Consider the following 19,884-nt stretch of genomic DNA (forward strand, 5'->3'; position numbering starts at 1 on the left):
ATGTAATTGTGGGTTGAATGGCAAGTTCATATTTAGTTTCATAGAGACCTACATCCTTTTCCAGAGTGACTATACCATTTTACATTCCTGTGACTGATTCATATTCTCTGCATCCTCTCACCATTTATTGTTGTCACCTTTTTATTTCAGCCATTTTGAAAAGTGATATCCCATTAATTTGTTTAAATTTGCATTTCCCTAGTGGCTAAATGATGTATGACATCTTTTCATGTGTTTATCTGCCATCTGAATATCCTGTGAAATGTTTCTTCATGACTTTTGCCCATGTTCTAATTGGATCATTAACTTTTTTACTGTTTTTTTTAAGAGCTCCATATATATTGTAGATACTTAACCCTTTGTTGGTTATGTGTTTCACAGATATTTCCTTCTGCTCTGGAACTTGCCTTTCCATCCTTTTAACAGTTTTTAGCAGAGCAGAGGTGTTAAATTTGGATTAAGTCCAGATTGTCAGTTTTTCCTTTTAAAGATTATGCTTTTGGGGAGTTCCCTGGTGGTGAGTGGGTTAAGAATCTGATGTCACTGCTGTAGCTTTGGTCGCTGCCATGGTGCAGGTTCAGTCCCTGGCCCAGAAACTAAGTGCTGCAGGCATGGCCAAAAACAAACAAACAAACAAAATAAATCACGCTACTGGTGTAAATCTAAGAACTCTCTTCTTAACCTTAAGATCCCAAAGGTTGGAGTTCCCGTCATGGCGCAGTGGTTAACGAATCCGACTAGGAACCATGAGGTTGCGGGTTCGGTCCCTGCCCTTGCTCAGTGGGTTAACGATCCGGCGTTGCCGTGAGCTGTGGTCTAGGTTGCAGACGCGGCTCGGATCCTGCGTTGCTGTGGCTCTGGCATAGGCTGGTGGCTACAGCTCCGATTCGACCCCTAGCCTGGGAACCTCCATATGCCGCGGGAGCGGCCCAAAAAAATAGCAAAAAGACAAAAAAAAAAAAAAAAAAAAAGATCCCAAAGTTTGCCTCCAATGTCGGATCCTTAACCTACTGACCCACCAGGGAACTCTCCTTTTTTTTCTAAAAGTTATGTAGTTACACATTTTATGTTTAAATCCATGATAACATTTAATCTGTCATCTGTGGTCCATTTACATTTAGGTCCATGATCTCTAATTTTTTTTATAAGGTGTGAGACTTAGGTTGAGCTTCATATTTTTTGCCAGTGGAAATCCAATTGCTCTAGTACCATTTATTGAAAAAGTTTTCTTGCCTCCACTGAATTGCTTTTGCTCCTTTGTCAGAAATCAGTTGAGCATATTTGTGTGGGTATTTTCCTGGATTCTTTGTTCTTTTCCATTCGTCTGTTTGTCTCTATCTCTACTAATACTATGCAATTTTGATTACTATAGCTATATATTAAGTCTTGAGAGTGGGTAGATTAATTCTGGAGGTTTGAAAGTGGTGGTGGTATTTTAATTATAGATTCAATTTTCTTAATGCCTATAGAGCTATCTATGTTCATAGTGTTTCATGGTGGATAAGTTACGGTAGTTTGTGTTTTTCAAGGAATTGGTTCATTTCATTTAAGTTGTCAAATGAATGTGTGTAGAGTTATTTGTGATTTTCTTTCATTTTCATTTTGTTATCAGGAGGGTCTGTGATATCCCTGTTTCATTCCTGATAATGAAAATGTGTGCCTTCCTTCTTTTTCTTTGTCAGTCTTGCTAGAGATTTTTGGTTTTATTGATCTTTCAAAGAACTAGCTCATTGTTTCACTACTTTTTCTCTAATTTTCTGTTTTCAATTTCATTGATTTCTGCTCTTGCCTTTATTATTTTCTTCATTCAACATGTTTGAGTTTTGAGTTCCCTTTGTGGCTCAGCAGATTAAGAACCCAGCTAGTATCCAGGAAGGTGCAGGTTTGGTTGGGGATCTCGCATTGCCATGAGCTGTGGTGTAGGTTGCACATGTGGCTCAGATCCTGCATTGTTGTGGCTGTGGCTTAGGTAAAAAATGTTTGAGTGTGTTTTACTATTCCTTTTCTAGTTTCTTGAGATGAGAGGTTAGATTGATTTGAGACTGCAAATGTCAACATTTCTGATATGAGCATTTTAAGTGTTAATAAATTTCCCTGATTTAGCTACATTCTGCTTTAGCAACATCCTACGAATTATATTGTTTTCACTCACTTCAGTGTATATTTAAATTTCCCTGAGCTGCCTTCTTTGAAGCAAGGATAAATTAGAAATGTGATATTCAATTTCCAAGAATTTGGAGAGTTTCCTAACCTTTCTATTATTGATTTCTAGTTTGATATCATAGCTTCAAAGAAGACTGTATGATTTCAATTCTTTTAAATTTGTTAGGAGTTTCTCCTCCTTCCAGGATTTTGATGACCCAAGTGTTTGGTCTCCCTTGGTGTATATTCTATGGGCATTTTAATAAAAATTTTGCTGTTGCTGGGTGAAGTGTTCTATATAAATGTTCATTGGATCCTCTTTGTTGATGGTACTATTGAGTTCTTCTGTATCCTTGCTCCTGATTGGCTGTTGTATTAGTTTTTGAGAGAAGGATGTCAAAGTCTCCAACTGTTGATTTCTTTTTCTCCTTTTAGTTATGTCAGTTTTTTGCTTTACATTTTGCACCTCTCTTATTTGAGATATACATACTTAGGATTGCTATGCCTTCTTGTTGGATTGATTCTTTTATTGTATAGTGTTCCCCTCTCTCTGATGATAACTCCCAGACTTGTGGTTGCCAAGGGGGAGAGGGAGGGAATGGGATAGACTGGGAGTTTGGTGTTAGTAGATGCAAACTATTACTTTTTTTTTTGTCTTTTCTAGGGCTGCACCCTCGGCATATGGAGGTTCCTAGGCTAGGGGTCTGGAGCTGTAGCCACCAACCTACACCACAGCCACAGCAACGCCAGATCCAAGTAGTGTCTGTGACCTACACCACAGCTCACGGCAATGCTGGATCCTTAACCTACTGAGCAAGGCCAGGGATTGGACCTCCAACCTCATGGTTCTTAGTTGGATTTGTTGACCACTGAGCTACAGTAGGAACTCCTACATTTTTTTTTTTTTTAAACCATTACATTTTAAATGGATAAGCAATGAGGTTCTACTGCATATATCCAATCTCTCTTTCTCTTTTTTTAGTCTCTTTAGGGTCGCACTCACAGCATATGGAGGTTCCCAGGCAAGGGATCGAATCAGAGATACAGCTGCCAGCCTACAACCACAGCTCACAGCAACACCAGATCCTTAATCCACTGAGAAAGCCCAGGAATCGAACCCTCGTCCTCATGGATACTAGTCAGATTCGTTAACCACTGAGCCATGATGGGAACTCACTCATTGTTTTGTTTTGTTTAATTTTTATTTATGTATTTTTTTTTATGGTCACACCTGTTCCTGGCCAGGGATTGAATCTGAACCTCAGCTGCAGCAATGCTGGATCTTTTTAACCTATTGTACTCAAGCCCCCGCAGTGACCTGAGCCACTCTCAATTGGATTTTTAACCACAGTGGGTACTCTCAGGTGTACTTATTTTTGATTCTTCTGAAAATATCTTGATTTCTTCTTCATTCCTGAAGGATATTTTCATCAGATACAGGGTCCACAGTTGACAGTTTTCTTTTAGCACTTGAAAAATATGGTGCCTGGAGTTCCCTTTGTGTCGCAGCAGAAACAAATCTGCTTAGGAACCATGAGGTTGTGGGTTCAAATTTCATTTTCTCCTAGAGGAAAGATGGCATTTTTCCCTGGCTACTTTTTTTTTTTTTTTTTTTTGGCCATACCTGAGGCAAGGAGAAGTTCCTGGGCCAGAGACCAAAACCGATCCCCAGCTCTAACCTATCTTACAGCTGCGGCAACGCTGGATTCTTAACCCACTGCTCCAGGCTGGGGATTTAATCCACACCTCCTCAGAGACACTGTTGGATTATTAACCCCACTGTACCACAGTGGGAACTCCCTCTTGGGTGGATACTTTAAAGATTTTTTTTTTTTATTTTTGTCTTTACATTTCAGAAGTTTATTATGATGTGTCTTGGCATGGATTTCTTTGTATTATTGGATTGGAATTTACTTGTTGAATCTTTGGGTCTGTCTCTTTCCAAATCTGAGCAGTCTTGAGTCATTTTTTTCCTTCCAAGTATTTTCTTAATCCCACACTCCTCATTCCAGTACTCTGATGACACAGATTTCATCTTTTGTTGCAGTTCCCCTACTGCCTGAGACCTTGTTCATGTTTTCTCAGTCTCTTTTCTCTGTTTTTAAGATTGGACAATTTCTGTTTTCAAGTTGACTGGTTTTTTCCTTTGCCCTTCCATTCTGCTGTTGAGCCCATCCACTGAGCTCTTCATTGCAGTGTTCTAGTTTTCAGCTCTAACATTTTCATTTTGTTACTTCCATTTAGTTTAGATCTTCTGTGTTTTTGTTTTTGTTTTTTGCCAAAACCTTTTCTTTGCAGAGGTTTCCTATTTTTTTTTTCCATTCGTTTTAAGCATTCTTATCATTGCTCATTGAAGCATTTTTATCACAGCTCCCTCTTTGTATATAGTTCTCACATCTCTGCCATCTCAGTGTTGGCATCTGTTGACTGTATTCATTCAGCTTGAGACTGTCCTGATTCTTGGGATAGTGAGTGATCTGTTGAAACCTGTACATTTTCATGTTAAGTTATGGATCTCTGGATTTAAACTTTCATTTAGCTGTTTTCTTTTGACACCACTCTATCAGGAGATGGTGAGAGGGTGTTACTGCAAGGTACGGGGCAAGGCAAGTTCCCGCTTTGGTCTCCATTGAGGGGGGTTGGGAGTTCCAGCTCCCCACGTGGTCTCCGCTGATCCTCTGATACTGCGAGCCACTGGGAGTGTGGGGGTGCAAGGGGAAGGACAGTTATAAGTCAGCAGGGATGGAAGTCTCAGCTCCCTGCCTGGCCTTCTCAGACCACCACTCCAGCAGGAGTGTTAGGGCACTTCATTACAGCCAGGTAAGGGTGGAAGTCCAGACTTCCACCCACTCACTCTTTGCTAACATGAGCGAGGTGGGGGCCACGGTTTTTTCTGTGGTGCTTGGCTAGACTAAGCAGCTATTGTCTGTCTAGCTAGGGGATGCCTTTCCTGGTCCTGTGGCTGAGAGAACAGGCTTTTGTTAGGGTTTAATTTCTGTCCGAATCTTTGGTGGTTTTTTGGGGTTGCTGGCTCCTTCAGCTTCGAGTTTTGATATGTGAAGCAGAAAGAAAAACCAGGGTACTCACCACTGTGTTGTCCCTTGTGGTCCAAAGTCCCTAGCTGATGTGACTTTGTCTCTCCACCTTTGAGAGTCTGCTGGTTTTTGGTTTTATGTATAATTTCATGGGATTTTAGTTGTACTTAGTGGGAGGAATTGAAGAGAAGTGTATCTACTCCATCTTAATAAGGCAGCAGAAGTCTCCTTTAGAAATCTAATTTTAAATTTTAAATGGATATATTTATTCCCACCCCATTCTTATTATAAAAATTGGTAAGATTTTGGAGTTCTCTGGTGGCCAAGCATTTAGGGATCTGGCATTGTCACTGCTATGGCAAGGGTTTGATCCCTGACCTTCCAAATGCTGTGGGTGTGGCCAAAAAAAAAAAAAATTGGCAAGGGAGTTCCCATTGTGGCACCAGAGGAAATGAATCCAACTAGTAACCATAAGGTTTCAGGTTTGATACCTGGCCTCGCTCAGTGGGTTAAGGATTTGGCGTTGCTGTGAGCTGTGGTATATGTTGCAAACGCGGCTCAGATCCTGTGCTGCAGTGTCTGTGGTGTAGGCCGGCAGCTGTAGCTCCGATTTGACCCCAGGCTGGGAACCTCCATGTGCTTCAGGTGCAGCCCTAAAAGGCAAAAAAAAAATAAAATAAAAATTTGCCAAGATTTATAAAGTGGAAGGGTATTACGTGTACCCCATTATCTGAGCAGATCTTTGTGTGTTTTGATGAACTTCCTTCTTTTCTCTGCAATTTTGTTTTTGCCTTTCTGGGGTCATGCTGTAGATCAACTCCTGTTTTTATCCCTCATTGCCAGTGTGCTTGTGAACATTTCCCCATATGATAGTGAAGCTCCCTGGGTATCCTGCCAAGAGACTGTCAGATTGTCAGTGATTGGAGCATCATTGATCCATTTACCTTTGCTCTGGGACTTGGGTTAGCTTCCATGATGAAGCTAACCATGAATGCCTGTGCCTCCATATTTTGTTCTATTCCAGTTTGGGGTAGATTCTAAGTTACTTGTCCAGGGGTCACAGGGAAAAAAAATCCCTTTTTTTTTTTTTTTTTTTTTTTTAGGGCCATACCCACAGCATACGGAGGTTCCCTGGCTAGGGATTGAATCAGAGCTGCAGCTGTCAGCCTACACCACAGCTACAGCAATGTCAGGTCCAAGCCTGGTCTGCAGCTCACAGCAATGCCAGATCCTTAACCCACTGACGGAGCTAGGGATCGAACCCACATATCACAGACACTGTGTCATGTGTTGAGTTCTTAACCTGATGAGCTGTGACAGGAACTCCCCAATTTTTTTTTTTTTCTTTTCTTTTTGCCATTTCTTGGGCCACTCTCACGGAATATGGAGGTTCCCAGGCTAGGGGTCTAATAGGAGCCACAGCCGATGTCCTACGCCAGAGCCGCAGCAACACAGGATCTGAGCAGCATCTGCAACATACACCACAGCTCCTGGCAACGCCAGATCCTTAACCCACTGAGCAAGGCCTTGAATCTAACCTGCAACCTCATGGTTCCTAGTCGGATTTGTTAACCACTGTGCCACGACAGGAACTCCCCCACCTTTTTTCTTTAGAATCTTCAGAACCCAGAGTACTGATTTCATTCGTATTTCATCAGTAGTGACAGTTACCGTCTTTTCCTTACTAAGAGACTGACAGGGAAGAAAGGTGTTCTCTTGTGACTCAGTGGGTCAGGGATCCATCATTGTCACTGCTGTGGTGAGGGTTCAGTATCTGGCTGGGGAACTTACACATGCTGAGAGTGGAGCCAGCAAAAAAAAAAAAAAGGGAAAAAAAGACTGTCAGGGAAGAAAAAAGCCTTTTTCTTCTATTCTCTTAGGCCATTGGCTGGGAAACTGCACATTGAACTGATAAAGGATTAATAGGAATTCCTATTGTGGCTCAGTATTAATGAACCCGACTAGTATCCATGAAGATGCAGGTTCAATCCCTGGCCTTGCTCAATAGGTTAAGGATCCAGTGTTGCCGTGAGCTGTGGGTAGGCCAGCAACTACAGCTCCTATTTGCCCCATAGCCTGGAAACTTCCATGTGCCACAGGTGTAGCCCTCAAAAGACAAGCAAGTAAATAAATGAAAGATTAACAGTTGAAAAATATATGTATTTTTAACATGCCTATGGGAGGCCTCACAGAAGGTAAATGAAAACCCCAAGACTTATATACCATTTTAACCATGGGCAGTACATTTATGGAGAGATGACAGGATAAAGAGGATTTTGACTTCATGGGCTGGTAAATTTGAGGAAATAAATATATGTAGAAACTAATCAAAGATAAGGGTTATTTAGTTTATTATGCCATCTCTGGGTCACCTTCCCCCTCCCCCCCACCCATTGGAAAGGAGGATTCCTTCCCAAATGAAAATGTATGCCCTGCCTTTAAGCACATAGAGGGGACTTGTTCTGCAGTGTCTGTTTCTCTATTGTCTTCAGCTCAATACCAGCCTTAAGCCAGAAGTAGTGTATTTCTGGGTGACTTATTCTTATCCCCTTCAAGGCCAACATCAAATTCTGCTGGCCCCTGTGAGGAGAGTCTGTGGCTTCTTGAGGTTTGTTTTCCATTCTGTGGAATGAGTCTTGGAGGACCGGCTTCCCCCACACTGGCCTCTTGCTAGCAGTAAAGCTACTTAGGGCCTGGTAAATGTAGGCTCTCAGGCTCCACCCCAGGCCTGCAGAGGCAGAATGTGCATTTTTACCAAGATGTCCTTGTAGTTCATATGTACTTCCACATTTGAGAAGCCCTGTTCCAAACTGATTCGACTTTAGAAATTTTCGAAGTACTCTCATTTTTAACTTTTTCTTTGGAATTAATAGAACTTTTGGGGAAGACTGCCAGACTAGTAGAACCTTACAAACATTCTTCACTTTAATTCCCCCATTCTCTATCACTGTCTGTCTCTTTCTCTCACTCTCTTTGTCTCTGTCTCACCCCCAACCCCCCAACCTACCGTTTTTTTTCCCCTGAGTCTTTAGGGAGTTATATGCAGATATCCATGCCCCTTTATCTCTTTGTTCATGCCAAGGGGGCATATTTCCTAAAAGTAAGGGCAGTTGCTTACATAACCATAATATAGATATTCTGGAAATTCAACATTGAAATAGTAATCATAGACCATCATGCTTCCCAGTTAGTCATCCTATGTCCAACATTTCCTCCTTGGAATTTCAGCATTTGTCATGGCATTGGTAGTTCTGAAGATTTCTGAAGAGTAGAAGACTAGTTACAGTGCAGACTCTGCTCAGATCATTTTTGTTTGTTTTTAATTAATTAATTAATTTACTTATTTATTTCTGGTGTAATGTGGGATCTCAGTTTCCAGTCCAGGGATTGAACCTAGGCTTGTAGTGGTGAAAGCACAAATCCCAACCACCAGGAAACTCCCTTGATCAGTTTTAACTCACAATGAGAGTCAGGTTACATGATTTGGTGGGAGTGCCATTCTGGGTTGTGTCTTCCCCATGTGTCTTCCCCATGTGTCACGTCATGGGCACTGAAGTGGTGTTTCCCAAATGGGTCATGTCAGCTCTGAGCACTGAGGTAAGGGTCTCAGGTGATTTTTAACATGACTAATATGTGGAACTTACATATAATTGTTCCATAGTTTGTTTTGGCTTTTTTTCTTTTTACAGCTATACCTGCGGCATATGGAAGTTCACAGGCTAGAGTTCAAATTAGAGCTGCAGCTTCTGGGCTATGCCATAGTCATAGCAATGCTGGATCCTTTAACCCACTGAGCAAGGTTAGGGGTTGAACCTGCATCCTCACCAACACTATGTTGAGTTCTTAACCAACTGAGTTACAGTGGGAACTTCTCATTACATTAACATTGCTTTTTTATTTTATTTTATTTTTGCTTTTTAGGGCCGCACCTGCCAAATATGGAGTTCCCAGGCTAGGGATCGAATCAGCTACAGCTTCTAGCCTCTACCATAGCCACTGCAAGGCCAGATCCGAACCTCATCTGCAACCTACACCACAGCTCACGGCAATACTGGATCCCCGACCCACTGAGTGAGGCCAGGGATCGAACCTGCATCCTCATGGATGCTAGTTGGGTTCTTAACCCACTGAGCCACAATGGGAACTTTGAATTTTTTATTTTTTGGCCTCCCTGTGGCATATGGAGTTCTCAGAACAGGGATCAGCTTCGAACCTCAGTTGTAACCTATGCTGCAGCTGTAGCAATGCTAAATCCTTAACCTACCGTGCTGGACTAGGGGATTGAACCTGTGTCCTAGTGCTTTGGGGATGCTGCTGATCCTTGTTACACCACAGCAGGAACTCCCACATTGCTTTTTTATTTTATTTATTTTTTAATTTTATTTAATTAATTAGTTTATTTTTTAAGTTATTTCCCCGCATTGCTTTTTTATTCTTCACCAAATTGATGACTGAAAATGGTCCCTATATTTTTACTTTTTTAAATCTATTTTTTGAGCTATAATTTGCGTACAATATACTTTTTTTTTTTTTTTTTTTTTTTTTTCAGTCTTTTCTAGGACCACACGCAAGGCATACAGAGGTTCCCAGGCTAGGGGTCTAATCAGAGCTGTAGCTACCAGCCTACGCCACAGCCACAGCAGCACAGGATCCGAGCTGTGTCTGCGACCTACACCACAGCTCATGGCAATGCCGGCTAACCCACTGAGTGAGCCAGGGATCGAACCTACAACCTCATAGTTCCTAGCTGGATTCCTTAACCACTGAGCCACAATGGGAACTCCACAATACACCTATTTTAAGTGTAACATTTAGAAAGTATTTGATAAGTGTCTACACATATAACCATTACCCAATCAAGATGCAAGACACCTCCATCACCCTAAAAGTTCCCTTGTGCTCTTTTGCCGTAAAGCCATGCTCTCCTGCCTAGGCCAGCACTGATCTCCTTTTCGTCACAATAGATTTGTTCTTGTTTTAGAATTTTATGTAAATGAAATCACACAGTATGTGATTTTTGTGTTAGGTGTCTCTTAATCAGCCCAATGGGTTTAAGCATCATTCATGTTGTGTATATCAGTAGTTTGTCCCTTTTTATTGCCAAATAGTATTCCATTGTCCATTGTATAACTGTGTCACAGGTGGTTTATTCGTTGGCTTTTTGATGAATATTTGAAATCACTTCTGCTTTTTGGCTATTATGAATGAAGCTTCTAAGGGCATTCGCATACTTTTTTTTTTTTTTTTTTTTGGCCGTGGCACTCAGAAATTCCTGAGCAAAATGGGAACAAAATACCATGTACCCACCACTAAGATATAAAAACTATTAACAGGTCAAGTCTTTGTTTTAGGTTTTCTTTGAAAGGGTATGGTGGGTCACAAATGGGATTATGGTCTCCTCAGACCTTTTCCCATCCTAGTCCCAACCCCAGACCTTCTTAGAGGGAGGCTGCACTTTGGATTTGATGTTTAATATTCTATGCATGTCTTTTAAACTTCCACTACAGCTGAATATAGCTTGAAATGACAGCACTGTTTCATAAATTTTTTGTTTTCGCCTGGGCATGCACAAGTTCCTCGGCCAGCAATAATAATAATTATTATGAAATAATTCTTACTGTATTTCAAGAAATTTAAAAATATATGTATTTTGGATAAAAGACCTTTGTTATATATATGTATTGGGAAATTTTATAATATCCTGAAAAGCGGTTTGCTTTTTCATTGTTTTAATGATGTCTTTTAAAGATTGAACAATTCAGTTTTAATGAGGTTGAATTTATCAGTTTTTTCTTTTATCATTTAATGTATTTTGTGCCCTGTCTAACAAATCTTTGTCTACACCAAGGTCACAAAGCTTTTCCTCCTGTGTGTTTCATAGTTCTAGATTTACATTTAGGCCTTTGGTTCCTTTTAAAATTATTTTGCATAAGAAATATATAAAAATTATAAATATCTACAGTAGTGAAACAGAATGGGTAAAACTAAAAATCAAGTCACAAACTGGGAACAAATGTACACCATTTATGAAAGGCAGAGTACTTAAAATATATGGAGCCCCAGCAGGTTAAGGATCTGGCATTGTCACTGCTCTGGCTCTGGTTACAGCCGTGGCATGTGTTTGATCCCAGGCCTGGGAACTTCCACGTGCCCCAGGTGCAATCCCTAGATACATAAGACAGTTAGAAAAGGCTTCCATCAAAATAAAAACAGGGGAAGGGAAGAACCAAAAGTAAATATTTTAAAACATGAAAAATAATTCAACTTTACCAGTACATGAGATCCTCTGGAATATTCAGAAAAGCTTCTACACTAAGTAAAATTAACAAGGTTGGAGTTCCCATTGTGGCGCAGAATGTTATGAACCTGACTAGGATGCAGGTTCGATCTCTGGCCTCACTCAGTGGGTTAAGGATCCAGCATTGCTGTGAGCTCTGGTGGAGACGGTCAACATCAACTCCAATTTGACCTCTAGCCTAACTTCTATATGCCTCAAGTGCAACCCCAAAAAGCAAAAAAAAAAAAAAAAAAAAAAAACAAGGTAGCTGGATAGGTCAATAAACAAAAATCAATTGTATTTCTATATATGAACAACTGGAAGATTAAATATTTAAAAACCTTACCACTCAAATAGCATCAAAACCCATGAAATTCTTAAGGAAAATGTTCACAAAATATATACCCTACCCAAACACTGACAAACTAAGTAAATGAAAGACTTAACATGTTCCTAAATGGAAGACTTCATACTGCTATGTCACTTTGCCCCACAATGATCTGTAAATTCAGTGCAATTCCATGCCCTCCAGGAGGCTTTATTTATTTATTTTCTTATTAATAATGATTTTTATTTTTTCCTTTGCAGCTGGTTTACAGTGTTCTGTCAATTTTCTACAGTACAGCAAGGGGACCTGGTCACACATACATTCTTTTTTCTTTTTTCTTTTTTCTTTTTTTTTTTTTCTTACATTCTTTTTTCTTACATTATCATGTATCATGTTCCATCATAAGTGACTAGATATAGTTCCCAGTGCTATACAGCAGGTTTATTTTTTAAATTAATGTGTTGATTCTAAAATTTGTAAGAACATGCAAAGCACTCACAATATCCATCAAAAGAATTTGACAAGAGTCAAATTGGAGGACTCAACAATCAGTTATAAAACTTTGTATAAAGTTATAGTGTTATGAATAAATCTAAAACAGAATGGTGAGTGTAAGGCAAGTTTAACATTTAAAAACTTACAAAACAGTAGTTCCTTGATAGCCTAGTGGGTTAAAGATCTGGCGTTGTCACTGCTGTGGCTCAGGTTCGATTGCTGGCCGAGGAACTTGTGCATGCCCAGGCGAAAACAAAAAATTTATGAAACAGTGCTGTCATTTCAAGCTATATTCAGCTGTAGTGGAAGTTTAAAAGACATGCATAGAATATTAAACATCAAATCTAAAGTGCAGCCTCCCTCTAGGAAGGTCTGGGGTTGGGACTAGGATGGGAAAAGGTCTGAGGAGACCATAATCCCATTTGTGACCCACCATATCCTTTCAAAGAAAACCTAAAACAAAGACTTGACCTGTTAATAGTTTTTACATCTTAGTGGTGGGTACATGGTATTTTGTTCCCATTTTTAATAATAAACTAAAAATTATACATGCTTAAGCTAAGTCTTCAGACACTAGAGAAAAGCGTAAAGAATAGAAACCTTCCATGTGTTTCTGCTAAACAGCGGGTTCTATTTTCTTGACATACATCTTTTCATACATCTCTAATGATTTTCTTAGAAAAATTTCCTAGAAATAGAATTACTGGATCACAGGGTATGCTTCTGCTACATTCTCTCAAATATTGTCTAGAAATGTACATTTCTCCTAGTTGATTTCCTATATCCAGGGGAGCATCACACTTTCAGTCTTTTCTGATTGAATGGACTTGTCCAAAAAAACAACACAAAACCCAAAAACACATAAATAAGTCATTATAAACATATGCCTCTGGTAATGAAAATGTAAGACTGTTGAATTTCATTCGTATTCTCAGTGATTGACATTTTAAAACAATGTGTGTTTAGTAAGATTCCTTGGAGGCCTGTTAGAAAACTTTAAACCCAGCAATCCCAATCTTGACTTCTCTCAGTCATCTGTTGTACTCTTCATATTTTTTTTTTTCCTTGAAAGGGTAATGTTATTTCATGATTCAAAAGATACTGGATGATGTTACTGAACTGTTATTAAATTTGGGGGGGTGTTATAGAGCAGTTCCTTGGCTGTGGCTTGATTGACAGTCTGGCTGTATAGCTTTTTGTCAAGTTAGGCTGTTTTGCCCACAGCCCAAGGATTGTTAACAGCATCCTTAGCCTCCATTTACTTGATGCCAATAGTGCCCACCCCTCAGTGGTGACAAAAATATCACCAGACATTGCCAAATATCCTCCTGGTGCAGAATCAATCCCCCTTGGTGAGAAGCACTGTGCTAAAAGGATTGTGCTGAGGTAGGAGAATTAACATTTTTTCTTAGGAGATTCACACAGATGCGTGGTGGGCTAACAAACTGGGGAGCCAGCAACTCCCCAGTGATCCAGGGGAATGAAAACAGACCCACTCAACATATATGTGAGAGGGGAAAATGTGATAAAAGGGCAAAATGTTAATTTATTAGATCTAGTTGAAGAGTTCTATATCCTTTGTGTTCATTGTATTGCTCTGTTTTCTCTAGGTTTCATTTTAAAAATTAAAAAGGGTGCATGTGGGGGAGGAAGGATCCAAAGATACCAGAGGCGATTCATTGAAAATGCTCTTTGCCCACTCCCCAGCACCATCATCTGGCTCCAGGGCAGCCATATGGCAGTAACTGGAAATCTTACAGAGATTTAGATGCAAGGACATGTATTTAAAATATTAAGAATTTTTTCTTTTTTAAAAATACAGATGTTCCTATATTATGCAAAAATACTGTGGGTTGCAGTTTTCCCCAAAATTTTATTCTGCAGTCCTTTCCAGTTAACTGTATAAAGAGCTTTATTTATTTATTTTTTATTATTATTATTTTTTTTTTGCTTTTAGGGCTATACCTGTGGCATGTGGAGGTTCCCAAGGCTAGGGGTACAGCTACCGGCCTACATCACAGCCACAGCAACTTGGGATCTGAGCCACGTCTGTGACCTATACCACAGCTCATGGCAATACCAGATCCTTAACCCAGTGAGTGAGCTCAGGGAGCAAACCCACATCCTCATAGATCCTAGCTGTGTTCATTAACTGCTGAGCCACAAAGGGAACTCTAAAAAGTGAATAATTAAAAAAAAAAAAATTAGGTATAGTTGATTTACAAGGTTCTGTCAATTTCTGCTCTATAGCAAAGTGACCCATTCTTTTTCTTGTTATCTTCTATCATGTCTATCATGTGATTGGATATATTCCCTGTGCTATACAGTAGGACCTCATTGCTTATCTATTCTAAGTGTAATAGTTTGCATCTACTAACCCTAAACTTCCAGTCCATTCCCCTCCCTCTGCCTTCCCCTTGGCAACCACAAGTCTATTCTCCATGTCTGTGAGTCAAACAAGGTGAATAATTTTTTTTTTTGTCTTTTTTTTTTATGGCCACACCTGTGGCATATGGAAGTTCCCAGGCTAGGGGTCGAATTTGAGCTGTAGCTGCCAGCCTACACCATAGCCAGAGCAGTGTGGGATCTGAGCAGGTCTTTGACCTACACCACAGCTCACAGCAATGATGGATCCCTGCCCCCCTGAGCAAATTGGCAACCTGCATCCTCATGGATACTAGTCGGATTCATTTCTACTACGCCACAATGGAAACTCCCCAGCCAAGACTTCTAGATACTGTGTATACAGAGGCAGTTTAGACAATCTTCTGCACAGGTACTTTTTTCATTTTTGGAGAGCTTCCTAGTCAGTACAGAGAAGCCCTTATTCTTTCTAATGGGGTGTGATCATGCCTTATTGGATGTACTGTAGCTTACTTAAATAGAGCATAGACTGTTTTCAGTCTTAGAAGCATTATCTGTTACCAGTGCTGCAGTGAAGGAACTCTTTGTATAGATTCCATGTACACATGTGCAAAATAAGCCCTAGAAATGATATCTCTCCATCAGAGGGTGAGCATGTTGATGATTTGGTGAACATTCCCTGTTTGCCTGCCTGGGAGTTGGGTGTGAAGCCTCCTGAGCACCGTGTAGGAGGGCCTGTTCTCCACATCCTTGGCTACCCTGGGAAGCATCCACTGTTTAGATTCTGTCAAACCAGATTTATACCATATGGATCTCAGGCTAGAACTGGGGAAAGCACTGTGAGCTCTGGAGCAGCTTGTCTGCTTTTTCTTTTTCTTTTTTTCTTGTGTGTGTGTTTTATTGAAATATAGTTGATTTACGGTGTTGCGTTAGTTTCTGCTTTACAGCAAAGTGATTCAGTTAGACATACCTGAATAGGTGTATTCAGTTATACACATATATGTATTTGCATGTGTGGGTATATTTTTCCATTATGGTTTATCATAGGATATTGAATATAGTTCTCCATGCTTTACATTAGGACCTGATTGTCTACTTTTTCTTTCTCCCATCTGCACGTGTGGCTGTGGGTTCTACCTCAGCCCCATCTTGCTTTCCACTAGTTTAGAGCATCCCTCCCCTAGCTTGTCCCTGGATTGATGTACCTGTTGTCCTGTGGTTTCAGAACCGGGTTTCTCCTTTCAAGGATATGATCTTCTGCTTCTCAGAAGAGGACTGGTCCCTTCTAGACCCTGCCCAGACTGGCTTCTATGGAGAGTTCATCATTGGGGAGGACTGTGGGGTCTCACTGCCTCCAAGTAAGACTTAACTTCCCTTTCTCCTGAGACCAGGGAACTGAGGTGCCCATGTCTGACCTCTCTGTTCACCCCCAAACCCTGATGGGAGGTTATCTATACACAGCGGTCCCAAGGCCACTTTGCAGATTGACCACTGCCTGCTGCCATCAAATGTTAAGTTAGGCTTATTACCTGGTTATTTTGCATACACAACCACATGTAACATATATCCCTTGCATCTGTTTGTCTTTTGTCATTCTTATCTAATGGTTCTCCATTGCTGGTTTTCTAACTAATAGGCCTGAAAAAGATATCCCAAGCCCACAGCTTCCCCTTTATTGTCTTCCCTCCCTTGTCCTCTTTCTGCTTTCCCTGGTCTCTCCACTTCTCTGGTTCTGTGGCTCCTGTTGGTGTCATGGCCTATTGTGCATCCCTCCAGCTTTTTCTGGACCTGTTCCAATCACCACTCTCCCCCACCCCGGTTTCCTGTGAGCAGTTCACAGTTCATAGGAGGATGAATGTGTATCCTCCTTTTTTCTGTGAACAGATGACCCAGCTGCCCAGATGGATCTCTCCCAGGGAGAGGAGAATGAGCCACGTGTTCCAGAGTTGCAGGATCTCCAGGGGAAGGACATATCCCAGGTCTCCTACTTGGGTGAGTAATGATACCAGAACTGGGTGGGTAGTAGAGTGAGATGGAAGGCTATTGTGGGCCAGAGAAGGCCTGCTCCCTCTGCCATCTTTCTGCAGCCCTTTATCACCCTCTGGACCACATCTTGGTAGAATGACTCTTGCCTCCTTGATTCCTTGCAGAAAGAATGTGGCATTTTAATTTTGCCACAGAAAATTAAAAATTGTTCGATTACACTCTTATCAACTGGGCACTAGGATATGATAGGAGTATCCTCCTCTGCTACAAGTACCACCTGGCTTGTGCTGACAACCCAGGGGCCTCTCCACGGGAGAAGGAGGGCAAGCCACCTCTTGGCTGGGCACTGAGTGAGCACAGGGCCTCTGGATACCTCACCTGTCTCCTTCCAACCACAAATTGCCGGTGGTGTGAGGAAACTGAGACATGGAAAGGTGCTGGGGCTCGGTTGATGTGACACAGCTCAGCAGTTGCATTTCCCAGCCACTTCTCTGCCCCCAGCTTTCCGTGTCACCAGGGCTTGTCTTTGTAACCACCACATTGTAATTGCCTCAAGATGTCTGCTCCTTCAGGGGAAAAAGCTTTTTTGTATGGTGTCAGCAGCAGCCCCATGGCCTTTTCCCCCTTGGGACCCAAAGCTGTCACAGAGCAGATCATGTTTTTGCTCATCATCCCCACCTGGAACAAGCATTCAGGATCTCTGGACCCCATCTCTGCCCCTGCAGGCTCTGTCCAGGCTGTGTTTATGCGGTGTCTCTGTGGGGTGCTAGAAATCTCGCCACAGAAAGTGAAAATGTCAATAAGGATGGCAGTTACTTGTCCATAGTCAGGTGGACAGGGCAGAACCAGGATCCATATTCATTCAGTCTAGCTTCAAAACCCATATTCTTGGCAGTGGCCCATTTAGCAAATTCATTTGCTCAACATTTACTGAGTGGCTTCCCTGAAAGGGAACTCAGGCCTGCTCTCAGATCACAATCTGGCATCTATTAAGTCCCTATTGTGGCACAGTGGGTTAAGGATCCAGCATTGACCACATGGGTGGCAGCTGTGGCATGGGTAGCAGCTGTGGCTTAGGTTCAGTCTCTGACCCTGGAACTTTTATGTGCTACAGGTATGGCAAAAAAAACAACAACAAAAAAAAAACAAGCTTCTTTCTGGTAATGCAGCTGTAGGGGGAAAAAAATCAGTTATTTTTTTTTTTTAATTTTCTTCTCTGGAAAGACTTTCCAAGCCTCGAGCCATTCCAGGTAGAAGAAAGAAGAAAACGAGATGAACTGCAGGTACCAGAGTTCCAGACCTGCCAGCAGACAACCCTCCCTCAAAGCACCTGCTCAGGTAAAAGAATGCCTGTGAGGGTGTGGGGTGTGTCCACCTGTGTGTGATATGTGGCTTGAGTGTGTGTATGTGTACGGCATGTATGTGAACTTGGATGTACATGTACTGTGGGGGTGTGATATGGTATGTACACATGCATCTGTGTGTGTACACATATGGTAATGGCACATATGGTGTGGTGGATGTGTATAGGGTATCTGGTGTGTAGCATGTGTGGTATGCATGTGAGCATGTGTGTAGTATATATGTATGTGGTGTATGTGTGTGTGTGCACGCACACTCAAATGCATGTTGTATGTGTGCAGTTTATATATGTGTGTACACACACGTTTGTGCTAATGGAGGTGGTGTAGGCTCAGGAATTGAACTCTGAGATCCCTGCTGACAGCTTCTAAGGGTTACCAGCTGCCTGCCCTAGTTCTATTTTGCTAGGCTCTCCCAATCTGAGACCTTCCCCTTCCTCCTTTCCCTTGAGGGTTGCAGTAATGCACTGGTGTAGTAGCGCTATTGGCCATGTAGTTGGTGTATTTCTTCCTTGAGTACAGAATACTAGAGTCCCTGGAAAAAGTATTGGAATTAAAGCACAGGCTTGCGAATGCTGAAAGGGGGACCTTTGGAGAGAGTGCTTCAACCACCCTCAAGGGTAGCCAATATTTAGGCTCTGAGTCCAACTAGTAAAAGTCAACACCTCAAGGCAAAGGCTAAAGTCTCCCTATATTTATTGTCCTTTGGGTTCAGACGTTCTTCACCCACGTCTCCAGTCTTCACTTAATTCTGCTGTGTAATGTAGAGTTTTTGCACCTATGAAAACAAACTCATGCACAATCTGTTTTGCCTCTGACACATTTTGGAGGGAAGATTTGCATGCTATTCTGGTGTTTTCACCTAGGTCCATGCAGGGTCCACAACCAGTTGTGTTCATCCCCATCCTTTTGTAGACAAAAGCAGTGTTACATTTATGTCAACCTACAGCAGATCTAGATGGACAATACTCCCTCCCCACAAGCTTTGATATTCACCTCTGGTTTTCTAGGGAACCTGCTTCTATATGCTGAGAGTGATCATTCATGTGTGGCCCATTCTTAGTTCAGCTTGATGAATGCTTGATTCTCGAGATGGATTTTGAATTCCCTGGCTTCTGCCTGCCCACAGCATGTCTTAGCCCTGGCAGCATACTTTTAGAATGTGGATGTTCACTACCACAGGGGAGTATTCAACTCCACTCTCCCTTTGCTGGGTGCTGACAGAATCTGCTTTGAAATGGCAAGAAACTAAGGGTCACTCTCTGAGAACAGGGAGAAATGATGGATTGCCTAGAATATGCACCTTTTTTTATTTTGGTAGCCCTTTCTCTGCCTTCTGACAGCATGTGAAGGGTCCACATCCTTACATCCATGCTCATGAAGGATGCTCTCCCAACCAGTTCTATTGGTGTCAATCCAACCAGCACATTTTAATGTTGCTAGTAAGATGGAATATATATATATATTTTTTTTTGTCTTTTTGTTGTTGTTGTTGTTGTTGCTATTCCTTGGGCCACTCCCGCGGCATATGGAGGTTCCCAGGCTAGGGGTCGAATCAGAGCTGTAGCCACCGGCCTATGCCAGAGCCACAGCAACGTGGGATCCGAGCCGCATCTGCAACCTACACCACAGCTCACGGCAACGCCAGATCGTTAACCCACTGAGCAAGGGCAGGGACCGAACCCGCAACCTCATGGTTCCTAGTCGGATTCGTTAACCACTGCGCCACAACGGGAACTCCTCTTTTCTTATTTATTGTGTTTTCTCTGTGAATTGCCCAGTTAATATTTGTTAATCCTTTAAAAAAAAATTATAGGAGTTCCATTATGGCTCAGTGGGTTATGAGCCCGACTAGTATCCATGAGGATGCGTGTCTGATCCCTGACTTCGCTCAGT

General features: G+C 41.6%; 1 protein-coding gene across 18 annotated transcripts in view; it reads left to right on the forward strand.

The window, feature by feature from the left end:
* Positions 1-19,884, forward strand: part of ZNF496 (zinc finger protein 496) — a 44,048-nt gene that overhangs the window by 16,318 nt on the left and 7,846 nt on the right. For 11 of the 18 annotated variants that reach the window (XM_085012224.1, XM_085012234.1, XM_085012227.1 and 8 more), the window contains exons 7-9: positions 15,867-15,999; positions 16,526-16,633; positions 17,852-17,965. In XM_085012224.1, the coding sequence (XP_084868350.1) occupies positions 15,867-15,999; positions 16,526-16,633; positions 17,852-17,965 (355 nt within the window). The remainder of the gene's footprint in view (positions 1-15,866; positions 16,000-16,525; positions 16,634-17,851; positions 17,966-19,884) is intronic. The other 7 variants (XM_085012231.1, XM_085012239.1, XM_085012230.1 and 4 more) reach the window with 1 other exon arrangement.

The sequence above is a fragment of the Sus scrofa genome, chromosome 2 (genome assembly GCF_054392235.1).
Source record: "Sus scrofa isolate SSC_HxYL_T2T_F1_AM1 chromosome 2, Sscrofa_HxYL_maternal_Yorkshire_Landrace_v2.0, whole genome shotgun sequence".
Lineage (NCBI taxonomy): Eukaryota > Metazoa > Chordata > Mammalia > Artiodactyla > Suidae > Sus > Sus scrofa.